The sequence below is a fragment of the Manacus vitellinus genome, unplaced genomic scaffold, assembly GCF_001715985.3.
Source record: "Manacus vitellinus isolate BGI_N305 unplaced genomic scaffold, ASM171598v3 scaffold_3_pilon, whole genome shotgun sequence".
NCBI lineage: Eukaryota > Metazoa > Chordata > Aves > Passeriformes > Pipridae > Manacus > Manacus vitellinus.
In genome coordinates, this window is record NW_021940535.1 from 1,625,462 (window position 1) to 1,643,797 (window position 18,336).

The following is an 18,336-nucleotide window of genomic DNA, read 5'->3' on the forward strand; positions in this document are numbered from 1 at the left end:
GTTGAAGACCTGGTGCAGCAGGTGTTCCCTTGCAGTCCAGGAGGAGCTGCTCGACAGAGGCTGAGCAGTTGGTGGGGGTGCAGCCTGACCCCCAAAACCCCGACTGAGAGAGAGAGACTTTAACTATCGCCCTGAAAACTTCTCCTGAACTGACGTGGGAGGGTCCAGGGATGGTAGAAATTGTGTTAATGCTGTGTATTTATTTATTCTTTAGTTTAAGTTTCTTTATTATAGTTTTCTTACTTAAAATTGGTGTATATCTATATATGTATTATAATATTTATTGTGTTAGTAATTTTAATATTAATTCCCTTTCCCCATACTTAGTTGTGTCTGTCTGAAAACTTCTATTACACTGAGGCAAATTGTGGGGACTTGGAAATTGGATTTTTTGGGAGCTTTCAAACTACGACGTATGGAAGCAACCTAATCACATTGGCACACGTTGTGTTGGGCCTAATTAAGCTTGCTGAGAAAGGGCAATTTGTTTCCCAAGCTATCCTTCAATAGCTCAGCATGGCAGTGATGCCTGAGAGCTTTTTTTGGGTTTTTTAACTTTTATAGATTTTAGAAGTAGATGTGTAGTGAATGTAGATTTTAATGTAGCTATATTTAATCCCTTACCCTTAGCATAATGTTTACACATACCCAACCCTATTATCCCATTTGATATCAATCCCTAAGGCCTGAACCAGAAGCGTATTGCAAAGCTTAGGGATGCCTACATTTTCTTGTGCTGTATGTCCAATATGTTAGATTCTGATATGGCTGAAAGCAAGTCCACTCCTTCTGTTATGAAGGAGAAGTAGTAAATAATGTTATTTCCCAGAAGAGACAATCTTTCTTCTAAATTGTTTGTAATCTAAAGATACAAATTAATGGTAGGGTTTGTATATGAAGCCCATACAGACAACTTGAAAAGGTTGAGAAATTTTATTTCAGAGCAGGGATTTCTCATCTCTGAGATGCTTGATACTTAGTTGATATTGAAATCCTCAGAGAGGCCAAGTAACTTCTGTAGACAACTATGAAAATCTCAGTCCGCATGGAAAGAAAATAGAGGTGAATGAATATTTACCAAAATATTTCCATTGTAATTAATTCTAGAAATTCATGCTGTTGGCCCAGTTGCTTTGAATTCAGTTCCTGAGAAAATGAATACCATTACTTCCTGTTGTTAAGAGGATGTACAAAAAAACTAAAACCACACATACAAAAGTGTGCTTGCTTGTATACACCCTACAAGGATCTGCACAGCAATCAGGAAAGCTGTTTGTGGTTTGGGAGACAAAGCAGTAAGATGCTAAAAGCAGTAATTTGTGAATTCTTTTTGTGATCATCAAACATTATTAGAAATTATGGCTATTTTGTCATAACAAATATGTTATGACCTATGTTATGAAATATGTTATGGCTGTTTTGTCATAACATATCGTGGATCTATTGTCATAACAAAAATATTGCTAAAATACTTTATACTAGATATCCATCAAATAATTTTACATAAGGAATTCTTTCATAAGAATCTCATTAGCTGATTTTCAGCAATGCTTTGGACCAGTAAACCTAATTAAAACCAACAGTTGCTTTGCTCAACTCAGAGAACTATGACTTCTAAGGGTCCTTATGCCTGACTTAATTCTTGTTTTTAAAAAGAAGCTAAATCTGAAAAGTAGATTGTTTAGAAAGAACAATTCAGCAGACACTCAACAAAATTTTTAATCTTTAATCTGATAATTATGTATCTTTAGATTTTTCTAATGAGAAAATATTGTGTTATTCACAATGTTTGATAAAAAATGCATTCTTTTTTATAACTGTACACATGCCGCTGCTACCAGAACATAATAGTGTTTGCTTGAGGAAAATTTCACCACATAATTCCTACAGTGATGACTAATGTGTTCCTTTATAGTTTGATGTTAGTGTACAAACATTATTTTCTAAAAAATAAAGCACTGAGAAAGTCAGGCAGAATGTTGGACTTAAGGTTCCATTATGATACTTACAAACAATAAACCATCCAATATGTTTTACGATATACGAACAATACTTGAAAATTAAAATTCCTTACATGAAACGGTGACTCAGGAGTACAGTATCATAGGTGCCTATTTCTGGTGTCACTATTCAATGCCTTGTTCTCATAATAGCATCTTGTTTTGTCTTCTTTCTGAGTTCTCATTAGGAAATATAATGCAACAAAGGAAATTTGCAAGATTTGCATGAATTGATACTACTTCTAATTTGAAAGACACAGGCAGCCTTGGTCTTATCCTGTATGAGTTGAAGAATCATGTTGTCATTACTTGAAAGAATGAGATGGAATAGCATTACTTTCATAAGAAGTCTGCAAATTGTATTGCTTGTATTCATGATTCCAATTTTTCAGTGTGCAGATTTGCAGCATATTGCATATATGCAGTACAGTGCATATAAATAGCTGGGTTTCTTGATATAAATATAATAAATCCTATCTTTTTGAAATGTACATATCTATGTGTTTATAATTTATATAGGTAGTGTATATATTTACAAATATCTCTGTGATTAAGAAAGGGGCAGCTGCACAGAAGCTAAAGAATCCTGTGCAGATTCTCATTATTCTACCTTTTCCTCAGTCATTTTCTTCTTAGATTATTTCCTTAAAGTAACTCATACTGATACCATACAAGAAGGAACATATCTCTCAACAGAAGCAGCTTCTGAGAGAAGTTTGCAAAACTGTAGAAAATTATAGAATCATAGAATGATTTGGGTTGGAAGGGACCTTCAAGATCATCTAGTTCCAACGTCCCTGCCATGGACAGGGACAGCTTCTACTAGACCAAAGCCCCATCCAACTTGGCCTTGAACACTTCTAGGGATGGGGCATCCACAATTTCTCTGGGCAACCTGTTCCAGTGCTTCACCATCCTCACAGAAAAGAATTTCTTCCTAACATCTTATCTAAACCTCCCCAGTTTGAAGCCATTACCCCTTGTCCTATTGCAGATCCCTTGTCTTACATGCACTTGTAAAAAGTCCTTCTCTAGCCTTCTTGTAGCCCCCTTTAGGTACTGGAAGACTGCTGTAAGTTCCCCTCAGAACCCTCTCCATACCAAACAACCCCAGCTCTCTCAGCCTGTCTTCATAGTAAAGGTGCTCCAGCCCCTGATTCATGGCCCTTTTCTGGACCTGCTCTAACAGGTCTTTCTAGTGCTGAGGACTCCAGATCTGGAGGCAGCACTGCAGGTGGGACTTGGGAGCAGAGTGAAACAAGTACCTCCCTTCATCTCTTTTGATACAGCCCAGGATGTGGTTGGCCTTCTGGGTTGCCAGATCATGTCCAGCTTCTCATCCACCAACACCCCATTGTGTCTATGGTGGTTTATCTCATTTTGCTGAAGAGTTTTTCTGCTGTTTCTTTTATGTTTCCCCTGTTTTTCTGTTTTCTTTTTATATTGTTCTTCTGTTCTAATTATTCAAAACTGAATAATTAACCTTTAATATTTAAATGGTTGTAACATTGATAAAATTGGAGAGATGTTCATTTTGATGATACTACTGAAAAAACTTTTCCTTTTTATAACTGAAGACATTTTTTCCGATGAAATGGCAACATTATTTTTATGTCAGCCCTGGTTGACAGTAGAAACAAACTAGTGTAGTTGGTCTTTGATTTTACTTACTCTTTTCAGAGCAGAAATAAAGGCAGTTGGTGAACTGTCCGTTTGGCTACAGTTTATAATATTCCTTAGGTTGTACTAGGAACACAGTGAAGCAAGGCATCATCCCTGTTTCTGATGAGAGAAGAGGGAGAAGAACTTAATAAAACAGAGCTGTATGCTTCATTTTTGAGTATCATAATAACTTCACTTAGTGTCAAAACACAATTGGTTTATTAGGAGCCCCAAGAAAAGACTCACTACTGGGAAATCAGCAATTAGTCCTTCATGCAGTTATGAAAAATCTGATTTTGTATCTGCAGTGTAAATGGTGCTGCAATTAGACATTTATCTCAAGAAGTTATGAACGGTCACTCAGCTTCTGCCTGCAGTTTCAGCCTGTATATTACAGCAAAGTAAACCACAACAGCAATTAAATATAAAGAAAGAATAAGAATGGATATTATTTTGTTATTTTTTCTTAAGGATAATTTGTTTAAGGGATCACTTTTGAGAGATCATATGTTTCTAATTTATTTTTAAGAAGAAACCTTTACTGAGCAAGGCCAAAATCCATTTAAAGGTACAATACTGACTAGACTTCAGTTAATCAGTGCTAGGACATTATGCTGCCATTGGGTGTAACATTTGCAGATATTATTGATATGCTGAGGGTTTGAGATTTTTCCTCTTCATTGTCTTGGCAATGGTAGGTTCAAGTTGTTAGATTTAAGAAACCCGATCTCAGATATCTTGAAATCCTAGAATGCTAAAATCACACCAACAGATTAATCAATGGAAAATATTAGATGATGTTAAAAAAGACCTGAAATTCCTTTTAAAGTTAGAAACAAATGACTTGTAAAATTTAGTTAATATTGGGAAATATAAAAAAACTTTAAAAATTTTCTGTAAAAATTTCTCTCTAAGCAGCTCAAGATACAATTGATGTATCTATTAATCAATCTATTAAACAAAAATGAAAGAAACATACTGAATACTTGAAGAGAAAATCTGACTCCACCAAAATTCTGGTAACACTCTGTTACCAGAACAGGTAGCACAGGCCCTGTATATGTAAAAAAGTGGAGCTCTGAATTTACATTAAATATCTCAGTACAATTTCCACCTGTGCTGCATTTTGTGCCTATGTGTAGAACCTGTACCTCAGATAGAGACAACCTGGTGTCATTTATTTTAATCAGCAGTGCTCTGCAGATTACTGTGCCTGACTCCCTTAGAGAAGCATTGACAAGGGGGTCCCTTGAATTAACCCTTGGACCTTCAAAACTTTCTGATTGTTGTTTTGCATACAACACCTGTTTTGCAGCTCGTCTGTGAACAGTGTTTGCTTTCAACTGTATGATGTATAAAAGGAATTGTGAAAGTCACATGCATAGTGTAAAAAAAACCCCAAAGTATTCAAATTATATTTTAGTAGATGAGGACCTCTAGGGAGGTGGGACTTTTTTTCCTCAAGAACACCTTTGACAGGTGGAATTGTTTATGAGTTTGAGGCCAAACACTGACAGAGTAAGAAGCCACTTCTGCTGTGTCTCAGAGGTGTTATAGATGTCTTATCCCTGTAAGTGTTCAAGACCAGGTTGGATGGGGCTTTAAGCAACCTAGTCTAGCGGAAGATGTCACTGCCCATGTCAGGGGAGTTGAACTAGATGGTCTTTAAGAGGCTCCTTCCAACTCAAACCTTTCTGTGATTGTGTGATTCTATAAGTATCTTGTGAGATGAGTCCCTGTCACGTACTGTTCCTGAATTGTCCTTAAATATAATCTGAAACAGCAGCATTTCCTAGAAAGAAGCAATGCCTCCCAACTAGGAAAATCAGTGACAATTAAACAGTCTTTACTGTGGCACACCAGTGCCTCAAGCCTGTGACGTTTTATTTCTTTAAGAGATTTAAATGTATCGAAACCATAAATTGTCTTCAACTTCCACAATAATTTAGGAGGACAGATTAGCAAGGCCCAGGGTGAAATTTCATACCAAAATTAAAAGGAAGGAGCATCTGGCTCAGCGTCACACAAGGTTTGAGGTAGGGATCCAGTTGCAGTACTCCTTACATGTGAACTAATGAGCTGTTAGGATATTTAGGAGAGGGTACTTGGACAAGGGAGAACTTGAAAGGGGAAACCTGAATCTGATTTTAGCCACATCAAAGCTGCATGCAGTAAAGAGTAACCAGACAAGATTTTACCTGAGTTCGGTGTAAAATGGAATAAAACCTTCTGAAATCTCAGCAAGTTTCAGGAAGTGAAAGAGCTGTTTCTCATTTGGATTTACCCTTGGCTTCTACAGTAACACCCTTGAGGGTATTTGTTCATTTGTCCTTCTGGAACACTTCTCCCATCTGTGTTTTCCCTGCTCCATTTCTGGCTGTGTGCATGTACAGCATGCCTTGTACACTGTGGTGTGTGACACACATTAATACGTATAGATAGCCTTCTGCTTCTGACCTTACAAACTGTCCACTTCAGCATTGTCATTCTATGAAATGTCCAACTGCAGTCCGAGAAATGCATTTTAAATGTGAATGCAAACATTTCTATTACTGATAACACCAGCGCAGCATTTTTTGCTTTGCTGGGATTAGGACCTTGATAGTTAAAGTTGCATTGGAGTAATGACACTCCAAGGTTGCGTCCTTTACAGACACGGCAAAGGAAGGGGAGGCCTTTGCTACGTCTCTGCTGATAAAATTAGGAAGAATTATTCCATGTGTTTGGTGAGATTATATTAAAGTGGAAGTATATATTTGTGGCCCATAAATATGTTAGGTCACAGAAACTGTGAGAAATTTACGTGTTGCAAAATGTTGCAGTTATATTTCATTCATGCTGAAAGTCAGATTTTTAGAAAACAATCTGAAATCTGATAATGATGTAAATAAATGCCTCTCTCCTCAGTGAACAGCCATGAACAGCTGCTGTTCAACTAGGGACACCTTAAAAAATAAAATTAAAGTACTATGATCGGCAAAGAGAAACTCACAGGAAATTCCAGCTTAGAAGACTAATTCTGAGTATGCTCCACCATGGTTCACTTTCATGCTCTGTAAAATGGGGATAATAATCTTTATTGATCTGCCTACCTTTTAGCAATGCATTAAGAAGAACTTAAATGGTATCTTTACAGTCTTTTTGAGCAGACTGATATATGCAGCTCTTACAATACAGCTTAGTAGCTGGGCTTGCTATTTTATCAGGTTCTCCCACAGAAGAGCTGTCCTGCTTTTCTTTATGGTTCTCTAGTCTTCACATGCTAACTTCTAACTGGGCAATTGTGGTAAATTGATGATGACTTCAGCACCTACCACTTGTTACCTGACCTACCATAGCTAACCAAGTGCACTCTTTTTGCTCCAGGAGTTGGTTTAAGTTGTCACACTGTACTTCATGGCTGAGCCAACCTAAAGACACACCATTGGGGTGTGACTGCTGAAGGAGAAGTCACTCAGCAGGACCCTGTCACTTGATCGAGTCATGTCTTAGCCTAATAATGGAAGAGGGTGATCCTCTGATGAGAGCTGCCTGCCCTTCCAGCTATGCCTGAGTTTCTTGGATGTTATCGCATGATGCTTTCTTGAGGATGGATTTTCTGGGGTTGTTGTGTCTCACCTCTGGTGACTTAGATAAGCAGAGGTCCTCAGAGATCTCTGGTACTCTTCACCACACAGTTCACACCTGTATCCATTTTATATGTTTAGCAAGAGATTCGGAGTTGTTTCTCTAGTTTTGCACTTGCACAAAGTAACTTAGTGGTCTGTCCTCAAAGCTAACTGATGTTTTCACTAAACAGTTATTTTACAGCTAATTTTACACTGTATTGTAGAGATTCCATTGATATAATCTAAATTAATTGTTGAAATCAATAGGAATTTTTTATGTTTTGGTTTATATATTTGTTTTGGGAACAAACTTGGTTTTGATTTTCATTAGAAACACTTCTGCCTATTTTTATGAGCAAACTACTCTGTGACTAGCGCTGTCTATACTTCCCTTTCTCTTTCCATCCATCCCTCTCTCCATACATACTTAATGGCTTTGAAACAGCTGATCAGTTTCAACAAAACTTATCAGAAACAAAGGGATCTAAAAAAATTATTAAACTCCCAAATGGAATGAGAATCAGCAGACAGACTGAGGAAAGCTGCCCTGTTACTATCTCCACTGAGGAAAAAGGAGAAAACAGCCATAATCCACCCTCTTTCTCAGCGTCAAGTAGGTCTATACTAGCCAATGTATGTGGGATTAGGGCAACTGGGATCATTCTAGTGGGGGCCAAAATGGACCCATCAAAGTATGGTTGGTGCTGGGGATAAAGAGGAGGAAGCATGGTTTCTGGAGAAGGAACACTATAAGCCTTACAACAGGGTAGATGTTTTCTGGCTGGCTATGATACAGAGAGAGGAAGTATGGTGAAGGAAATAGAGATGTGTTTTGCCTTTTTTTTTTTTTACTTTTCCGATTGCAATAATCCTATGACTCCAGCTTCATATGTTGCTGTTTGAAAATAAACAAAAAGTTTGGGTTTAGTCCCAAGTTTTATCAGAAGTTTTTTTCAGATGTTCTAATACTTGTAAAAAGAATCTTCCAACAGCATGTCTTTTTTCAGCCTAGAGGCTTATTGACTGACAAGCTTTCTTACAACATCTGTTTGACATCTCATCCTAATATTAGTTTTACAGTCACATTCACTGTATTCCCAAGTCTGAGATGTCATAAGTGTCTCTTTCTGCAAGTACTTGCCCCAGAAATGTTACTTAATATATTTTATCTAACATCAGTCCTCCTGTTGTGTTGTACTTCATAGTTGTCATCCAAAACTGGCTGCATTTTTATGAATGTATCTTAATAAGGCATGTCCTGAAAGGCACCAGTATCCCTCTGTTTCTTCATGGTAGTAATGGGTGGTCATCTAGAGTACTAGGAATCAGTAAGTCAAGGAAAATTACACAGGCATTACACAGTTAGTACCATTGTACGGATGAGTTGTAGAAAGAAGGACAAAAACACTGATATTTGTATCTATTTCACTCTATGTTAAAATATGAGATGGGAACAAACCATGATGCAGGGCCCCAGGCTTGGCCCAGCATTTGTTTCATACATTCTCAGCCACGGCATATTGTTGCAGGTGACAGTGGACAGTGGCAAAATGTACAGGTGAAATGTGACATGACAAATGAGTTTGAAAGTCCTCATTACCCCAGTGAAGGAATGGTTGTTTCCCACCCTCAGCCTGTCTTACCTGTCTCTCTGTGTTTATTTCACCTAAGTTTGACTTAACATGCATAAGTAATCACGTGTGGTAAGTATATGTGGCAAGTGTGCATTTTCCCTATGTTGTTTTTTCCAGATTATTGGAACAATCCCATTGATGCCTAATCCAGTCCCCTCCAGCCAGGCGGCAGGTGGAGCTCAGGGACTTCAGGTGCAGCCGATAACTCCACAGTTACTGACCAATGCCCAGGGTCAAATCATCGCTACTGTCATCGGCAACCAGATACTCCCAGTGATCAATACCCAGGGAATAACTCTATCGCCGCTCAAACCAGGCCAGCAGGTAAAGTGTCTGTAGACTGAATGATTTTCAAAACAGACACACAGAAATCTTCTAATTGTCAAGGACACTCTTGTGGCCTCTCTAAAAACCCCCAGTTCTTTGTCATTTTTAATAACAAAAATTAATTTCTAGTGTATTACTGCATACTATATACATAGTTATTAATAATGTCATATTATATAATTTACTTATACATCCAAGAATTATCCAGTTATTCTTTTTCTTTTCTTTTCAAGGTCAATATAGGGCCAACTGAGATATTTTCTGCAGTGAAAGTGTAATAGGATTATGAGACAGGGGAGACCCACCTGGCCTATGAAGTTGAGTACCTTAGTTAGTGGTCACCTAGTAGGCTGGGGCTTGAAATGCAAGGAAAGAAATGAAAAATATAAAATCTTGTTAGTCCTCCTCACTGAAAAATCAGATAAGTTTGTATATATTTGCATAGACAGACAGTATTTTAGGGAAATTATTACTCAGTGTAAGGCAGCAGGTGGTTCACAGAGTTAAGGATGGCTCCAGTGACCACATTAACCCAAAAGATTTCTGTTGTTCTTTTTATAGTATTCTAAAGTCAAATTAATTAGTTTTGCCTACATCTGTAGAGCAAGGAATTGTAGTCCCACATTTTTCTCTGAAAGAGACAAAATTGAGGATGGAAAATCCATCAAATGTGATTACCAAAGAGGTACTTATAAAAATGTGTGTCACTTAAATGTTCATCTTAGCATCTCTGTTGCTGGTAGTACTTTATTGCCAGTCCTGCCTACAGCTCTAAGCACAGGTAACAGCTTCTTGTATGCTGTTGAAAATCCCAGGACACCCTGAACTCCAAACCAATGATTTTATCTTTTTTCCCAAATCTTCATTCGCGAAGCTCAGCCATGATTTTTTCAAATTTAGAAGTAGAGAACCAATGGATCTCTAAGGTTTGTTTGTTTTGAAAAGTTTCCACATCCGAATGGTTACATGATTTTTTTCCCCATCTTATCCTCCGTAGTATCTAGCAGAGGCATTTTCCAAAGCACTTGTCATTTATCTAACTCTGTTTTCTTTAATGGGAGCATACTTGCACTACTGATGAGTGCTTTTGCAATCATTGCATGTATATGGTTTCAAACAAAGTAGGATGATTGGGAGGGCAGGCTTTGGGTTCTCCACGCAGGAAAGCTTGACAATAGAATAAGAAACTCAGGAGTTTACATTTGGTTTCCTGGGTGTGTGTGGGGTGGGGTATTTCTTTCTGAGTCAGTCCCCTGAAGAGATTAGATCTTTCCCTCCTTTATGGGGGAAGCTCTCAAAAATCATAGCAATCCTGAGATCCCATTTGAAATACATGCAATTTAGAAGTAAAGCGGAAGATAGAAGACCTGTACTATTGCCTGAGACATTCTCATCTGCAGGACTCACCTTCTGAGTCCTGCAACAAAGCAACTTCTTCCAGGCAATGTCTGCCAGTAGTGTCAGTGGGCAGAGAGGGGACAGAGGCGTGACCATTTTCTGCACAGCTCGTGGCGCTGGGCTCAGATAAAGGGACAAACTGCTGAAAGCTGCAGTTTGCTGACTGAGCGGGGTGCAGGGCAGAAAGCTCTGTTTAGCTACATCATGATGTATTGTACTAATTCACCCAACCTCTGCACTCATGTGACACGATCACCAGGCAGCGATCAACAGTCGTAGAGAATTGGTTACGTCCAAGAGCCTTAAGCTGGTCTGCCCAGCAGTGCTGTGGAGGTAGAAAACATTGTTTTGCCAATGCCAGTTTCACAGGGTTCACCCTTTGCCTGTTACACAGAGTCCTGAGGTCCCAGGGGTTGCAGGAAGGGCCACCAAATAACATGGTTTCCTTACTTTGGATCAGATTCTCTTGGAGCTTGATCAAGATGGTATTATTGATTGGGGAGGGGAAAAAAAGTAGCGCAAACACTATATGAAAAAATAGTACATGTTATTATTTGTATAGGAACCACAGAATGTATGTATTTGTGCTCCCTCTACTGGCTCTTCTGGTTTTACTGAAGGAAGTCAGAGGAAATTTTGCCGTGAATTTCAGTGGGAGTAGAAAAGAGGTATGAGAGCTAGATTTCCCTTAGGAATAATGCTGACGGACAGTGAAAAGCAATTGAGCTAGTACTATACAAGCTGTCGTAGTATTTGAAAAGTGAATAGATTTACATGAAGTTTAAGGAGACCCTGAGTTTATTTTATTGCCTGGGTAAAGATTTAGCCTAACTGCAGTGTTTGGGTAATGATAGCGTATTTAGACATACAGTTTAAAATCTCATTTTCAGAAGAATTGAGTGAGTGCTTAAACCCAGAGGGCTCAGCAGGAATTCAAAATATTTTTGAAAATGGTGTCACATGGCATTTGGTGTCTTGTAACTTGATGAAAGAAACTTCAGAATGGGGAAAGATTACAACACAAGTTTGAGAAAAGTTTTTAGAATGTCATGGAGAAATGAATGCAGGAAATAAATAATGTAGTAAAAATGTTTCAGTTACAGATGATCCTAGTTTAACTTTCAACTTGTCACTTCCTTGGAAACTGAGTACTTCAGGAGAAAAAGAGGTGATTGCAAGCAATGATAGTAAGCTGCTGCTTGTTAGCTGAGTCACAGTAATGGAACCTTTGTAAACTGCTCCAGTTGCTAAGTAATGCGTGCTAGTGCTTACTTTTGCCTGATGACTGAAGACTTAAATGTCTCAGATATTGGTTTTAGTCAGCTTTACTTAGGTAAACTACATGTGTTATTTATTCATACAACTTTTTCAAACTTGACAGACTAAAACCTCAATGTCTCCTCATGGAAATGAGTTCATAGATTACTTACATGTAGCGTAAAGTGATGTTTCTTTTTCTGTGCTATAAATAGGTTGCTTTTTAATGTACACGAGCAAGTCTGTTGTAGCCCTATTCCTCTTGTCTTTAAGTATAAATAGAAGTTTTTGATTTATGTTCTTTAAACTACCTACAGTAGGGATTGTTCCTCTTCAAATTACACTGAGTAGGTAAATCTTCAGGTTTTTTACTATTTTCCAAGAGTTTGCTAATCTAAGAAGCACTGTCTGTGCACACATCAAGAATTCTCCTAGAAATTGCAGTGGCTTTCTAAAGCAGGCAGCTGTTTGCACTCCTGTTTTAGTCTGTATCCTTTTTATCTCTGTTCATAAACAAGTTTTTCTTTGCCTTTAAAACTTTTTACTGCCCATCTCCCAAACGTTTCAATTTCCACATTAATCTCTTCAAGATTTTTTGATCAGAACTGAATGCCGTGGTCACAGCGAGGATTCATCACTGTTCTACATAATAACATTATAATATTTTCAACATTATTTTCTTTCTTTATCTCAATACAGTCTAACATCCTGCTTTTTTTTCTCTCTCTGTTCACTGAACATTTTTTTTCAATAAGCAGATGTATCCACCATAATACATCTTTTCTTCCCCAGTTGTTAACATGTGTATCTCTAAAATGGTTCCTTTTGATGCGAATCACTTTGCACTGATCTACTCTGTATTTCATCTGTTGTAATGCTCCCCTGGCATGTTGTAAACAGGATCTTTAAGTTATTCATGGTATTCTGTACTAACTGAAGAAATTCATGTGTTCTTCATGATGATTCAACTTCACCACTGTTCACCATATTTAGTTGCTTGTTGCTGAAACCATTTAAAAATTAGGTATAAATCCTTTGTTCTTTACTTGTAGTCTCCTTTCTTGAAAAAGGATGATTTATTCCCTAATTTTTTGTTTCTTTCTTTGTGTACCATAATAGAAGAGTACCTTGTAACCTTAACTTCTGCACTTCCTCCATCCCTCTGGAGAGGGATTTTGTCAAAATGGAGGTTGTATGGCCAAATGCACATTGTTTTCAAGAACAGATGAGCTCGTTGTAACAACTTGTTAGCATTGCCATTGACTATCAGATTTGAAAACTTTGTTTCAAGGTATTCTTTCATATCTTTAACAACACAATGTTAATACAGCAGAGCTGACAGAAGAACTTGAAATTGCAGTCCTACAGAATTTAGGAAAGGATGCACTTTGCTTGACTTAAAGCAATTATGTATCTGGTGTAAGCTGGTTAACTGGATTTCCGGTGTAGACATAGACAAGGAGACATATGCATGTCCAGTGGGCAACTCAAGCTGTCAAAATAAAATAATTTTAGATATGTTGAATCTCTTGTAGGTATCTTAAGGTATCTGTTGTCTTCATTGACATGAGAGGGAGCTAGAGTAGCTATTTTAGGATCATCAGTTAACTCTTCAGTGAATGAAATTAGGTAAGATGAATCCAGCTGCCAGTGATTACTGGGGCTCAAAACACATCCTTGTCTATGAATTCCCTAAATAGCTTTCCTACTAATTTGTGTTTTCATAACTATTTTCTTGCCCATACAGAAGCACCTTCTATACATTCTATTGTTCTGCAGCCTACCTCATAAAGCAAGTTCCCTTCTCACTGTTTCCTGGCTCTTTCCTTCTACATACTAGCTTCATTAAATCAGGTCTGTAGTCCCAGTTGTCCTCAGTCTTGTTTTATCTACACTGCCTGCCAGAACTTTTCATATTTCATTGTGTCTTATAGCACAACCAGCTTTGGGCTTCTGCCAGCTCTAACACAGTGAAACAAGCTCCTAGGCAGCATTTTCTTACGTAGTCAGTTCCCCATCCTTGCTGTCGTTGGCTATCATGCTCCAGATCAACTGTTGAAAGGACACAGCTACCTCTTAGATGGGCCTGTGGTGATGCTTGTGCATCTGTTTTCCAAATGCTAGTTTCCAAATGTACCTATTCTGTTGGTCTAAGCAGTGTGAAGAGATACCTTTTATACTATATGTACTATAATATACTATAGTGAGAGAGAAGATGCTTATTAAGTATCAAATAGCATTTGTATTCAGATTACTATATTCACTTACTTGAATTTATTTGAGTAAGCAAAATTAGGGTGATGGGATACAGTATTTGTGAAATATTCTGGCAGAGTTGACTGTGAAAGTGATTTGGCATGAAGGGTGTGGATATGTGCATTAACTTGTCCTCTCCATTTGCTGGAAGCTTAAGGAAATGTCTTTGAAGCCCATGTCTGATCATGCAATATGAGTAGGTTTGAAGACAGACTTCATCTGCCATGGTGCTGCTCTCAAATCAACACACCAGTGCAGTGGCCTCAGCACACCACCATTCTTTCTCATCCTAAAATGTATGACATTTTAGGAAATGTTTTAGTAAGTGTAAACAGGACTCCATTTATAGGAAAAATAAAAGCATAAAAACACTTAAACTACTACTTCTGAAAGGCATTATCATGGAATTTCCAATGTTTGGGAATCTCTTTTTATATAAAGATATTTATTTTTCAGCACCTTCCATGGACTTCAATCTTTACAAGAGCTGATGTCTGTATTTCCCAGAAAGAACTAGCTGACATCAGAAAAAAATTGAAAATAGTTATTTATATCATAAAGAGGATTGTTTAAAATGTATTTCTTGCTCTTTGTGTTACTCCTCTTAGTTTAATCTCTTGTGCCCTTTTTGTTATATTCTCTTTTTCACCTTTGTCTTCTCTAATCTGTTGTGTTCCCTCATCTCTCAGATTTCCTTTTCACTGAATCATAGAAAAATAGGACTGGAAAGAACCTGAAGAGGTCATCTAGTCCATCTCCTCCCCCTAGGCAGGATCAACTGTCCCTATATCATTCTTGACAGATGTTTATCTAACCTGTTCTTAAAAATCTTCAGTCAGGAGGTTCTCTGACATTCCTAGGCAACCTAGGCCACTCTCCTTAGCGTTCAAAAGGTCTTCCTGATGCCTGGCCCTAGACTCCCTTACTGCAATTTAAACTCATTACTTTCTTCTCCTTTCCGTTAAGTCCTTATTTTGCCCTTGCTGTTTGTCCAGATTCTCTGTAAAACCAAGTAGCAGTTCTGTTATGATACAGGGCAATATTCTGTCGAAAGTTTTCTTTAGTTCCCCTTAGTTTCTTTCTTTTTCCTTGTCTTATGTAAAATATGGTGTTACTCTATCACTAATATGCAGTTTTCTGGATGCAGGGAACAACATCCCTGATCTTACAAGACCTTTAATACAGAACTCCTGTCAACCATCCCAGGGATGGGAATATTCTACATATATGATTTTAAAACAAAATTCAGTTTACAGACCTTATTCATTCTTTGTCTCTGCACTGTCAGTCAATAGTACCTTCACTGTTAACAGCGGCATGTAAAGCTGATGTAAAAGAAATAAGAATCAGGCCCTTTGCAGTTTTCAGTTTATTCTTATAAAGTATTATGATGCACTTTACTCTTCTCATATTCACCTCATTCCTCAAGCTGTAGTGTGCATACATATATTCCTGCCAGATACTGATCAGTGTTGCATAAAGTCATCATTCTGGCATGTCTACTATATGCACCTACACTGAATGGCACTTACAGCAACTGCTTCTGTAATTTCTGTGCCTCCTTCTGTCTTTAAATGGAAAATGCACAACAGTCATAAATATAATTCATATCATATGTACGTGTCTAAAATTGGGAAAAGTCAGCTATTGCAAGTTCAAATTGATTCTGTCATCTAGAATCTAATTCATAATCTAATCGTTGTGTCTCCTTAAGGCTATTTCTGGAGTGGAAATTATAGTGGATGAAAAGAGAGAGAGTATTTTAATGCAATTTCATGACATAGATAACTATCATTGTTCTTTAAGCGGGACATTTACAGCTTAACCATCATGTCTGTAAATCAGAGGGGGTGCTGGAAATTATGTAGGGAGTTAAAAATGGAATCCTCCCTCAGTCTCTGGTCAAGTCTTAAGGTGACTCTTTAGCCTCTTCAACCCAATTGCTTGCTTCTCCCTCACAAACAGTGAGTCATAAACCAACAATCTGTAAATATCCCTTATATATTGCTTTTGCACCTGTTCCTGTGTAGGAATACTAGCCATATTCCTTTTTGCGCAGCTATATTTTGGGAATTTCTGTATTTGTTTAAAGATTTCTGGACTTTCAACAAGAAAACTGTCAAGCTTCTGGGTATCCCAGTTATTTCAAAGATATATTTGCAAATGCATTGTACAATACATGTACCAAACCAAACACTTCCTAGCCTCAACCATCACACTGTGCATGTGCTCTGACTGTGTGCATTCCTTGCATGCACAACTGGAGAATGCAGAATGCCCTCTCATTCTTGGAGCTTCCTGGAAGCTTCAAATTTATTGTGCACATGCTCAGCAGTTCAATTGTTCACGAACTTTATGTGTAGCATGGCTGGAAAATGCTGGATTTGCCATCTGCCTGAGTAATACTGATGGGAAATTGTTTAGAATAATAAAAAAATTATGGGAGGAAGGTTCAAGAGGTTATCCAGACCACTCTGTTGTTCTCAGGTGGAGTAACTATTTTTAGCTAACTTGCTCTTAAGCATTCTCATAAAAATCCACAGATTCCACCAGCAATCTATGCCAGTGCTTCACTGCCACGTTAGACAGCTTTTCCCAGAAACTAATTTGAACTTTCCAGGTTATGTCTCATTCTCTCCAGTATAAAATGTAAGACAGAATAAATATCTCCTCATTAGCTCTGCCTGTGTTCAAAGCAGGCATCATATTCCACTTGGTCTTCCCTTCTTTAGATTTAACGTGGCCAGTTTGTGCCAGGTGTCTTCTGAAGTCTGGCATCTAGCTGTGTACATGGCATTCCTCTCTGCAGAGGTCTCTCCCATGCTTAGTAGAAAAGGTGCACTTCACATGCACTGCAAACACCACTCCCACTCACACAGATTGGTATGGGAAGTGCCTTTATGTCACTTTTGTAAGACCCCAGGATTGCAGCTGGCATGTTCAAACTGATAGCAACATTTTGATTCCTAATCCTTGCATCCAGCCTGTCGAAATTCCCTCCCAGCATGTTATCAACATGTAAATTTACTAATTATATTCTCTGCTTCATCAAGAAAATATTAAATAGTGCAAAATGAGGACAGAAGCACCATGCATGCACAATTCTATTTCCACAGATATCCATCCTCTCAGTTTTATTTTCCAGCTACTTCTGCATTCATTCTGCAGCAATTTCGCCTAAACTATGTTTCCTTAGGTTTTAAAGAATGTCACACGAGGGAGTGTCGAGACACTCGTAAAGTCAAACCACCTACTGCTTTTTCCCTGTCTGCAAGGCCAATTACCCTGTCTTAGAGGGAGATCAGATTGGTTTGACACAGTTTGTTCCTAACAATCCATGTTGTCCATTGCTACCTTGTTTTCTTGTGGGTGCTTACAAATTGTTTATTTTTTCAGTACTTTGCCACGGTTGAGGTTTAGTTGACTGGACTATAATTTTGCAGATCTTTCTCTTTAAAGATAGCTGCTGCATTTGCTCCTCCATCCTCATAGATAAGTACTAACATCTTTAAGACTGTTCCACATGGTGTGAAAGCATCCAACTCATCTAAATACAGTACTTATCTTCCCTTGCCTAGACTGAAATCTTTAGTTTTGCCAGAGATTCCCTCAGACAACAGACCCAGACCCCAAATGCCTGCTTGTTTCTGAAAGCTGCGGTCTGGATGTGATGTGGGTATAATGGATGGGCAGAGAGTCCATTTCTGCAGTGTTCAGAGGAGGCCAGCCCTCCTAGTGGGATGTTTCCCTAGGAGAAGATATTATACAAGTAGATATTCTGGGTTGAGAATTGTCTAAAGATAAAATCCAGTCCTTAGAGAAATTTTTTTAAGATATCCAGTGCTTGCATGAGTCTGAAATCTGAAAGCCTTTCAATCAGCTTCTCAACTATCATGCCCTTGATCAAGTGCCAGTTATATTTTTTTAATTGTGCTTGATCCAAACTCCAAAATCCTTGAGATAATAAAATGCTTTTGTTTACTGGTCCCTAAGGAAGTCAGAATAGGCTAAAACTGGCCAGATAAATAATTGTCATTATTGTTAAAGAGTAAATCAAAGTTTTTGCTTCATTTTCTGTTTCATCATTCCATGTGGAAGGTAGAAAAAGAAGTTGTAATTTTTTCCATTCTTAAACAGACTGTAAGAGGAACACTGTCATTAAAATAGTTCATTCATATTCCACGGAAACATGTC

The 18,336-nt window shown here is 37.9% G+C and overlaps 1 protein-coding gene across 1 annotated transcript in view; it reads left to right on the top strand.

Moving 5' to 3' along the window:
- The window catches only part of POU6F2 (POU class 6 homeobox 2), a 302,709-nt gene that overhangs the window by 270,162 nt on the left and 14,211 nt on the right, over positions 1 to 18,336 (top strand). Inside the window, exon 7 of the mRNA XM_008921312.2 lies at positions 9,022 to 9,228. Coding sequence (XP_008919560.2) covers positions 9,022 to 9,228 — 207 coding nt within the window. The remainder of the gene's footprint in view (positions 1 to 9,021; positions 9,229 to 18,336) is intronic.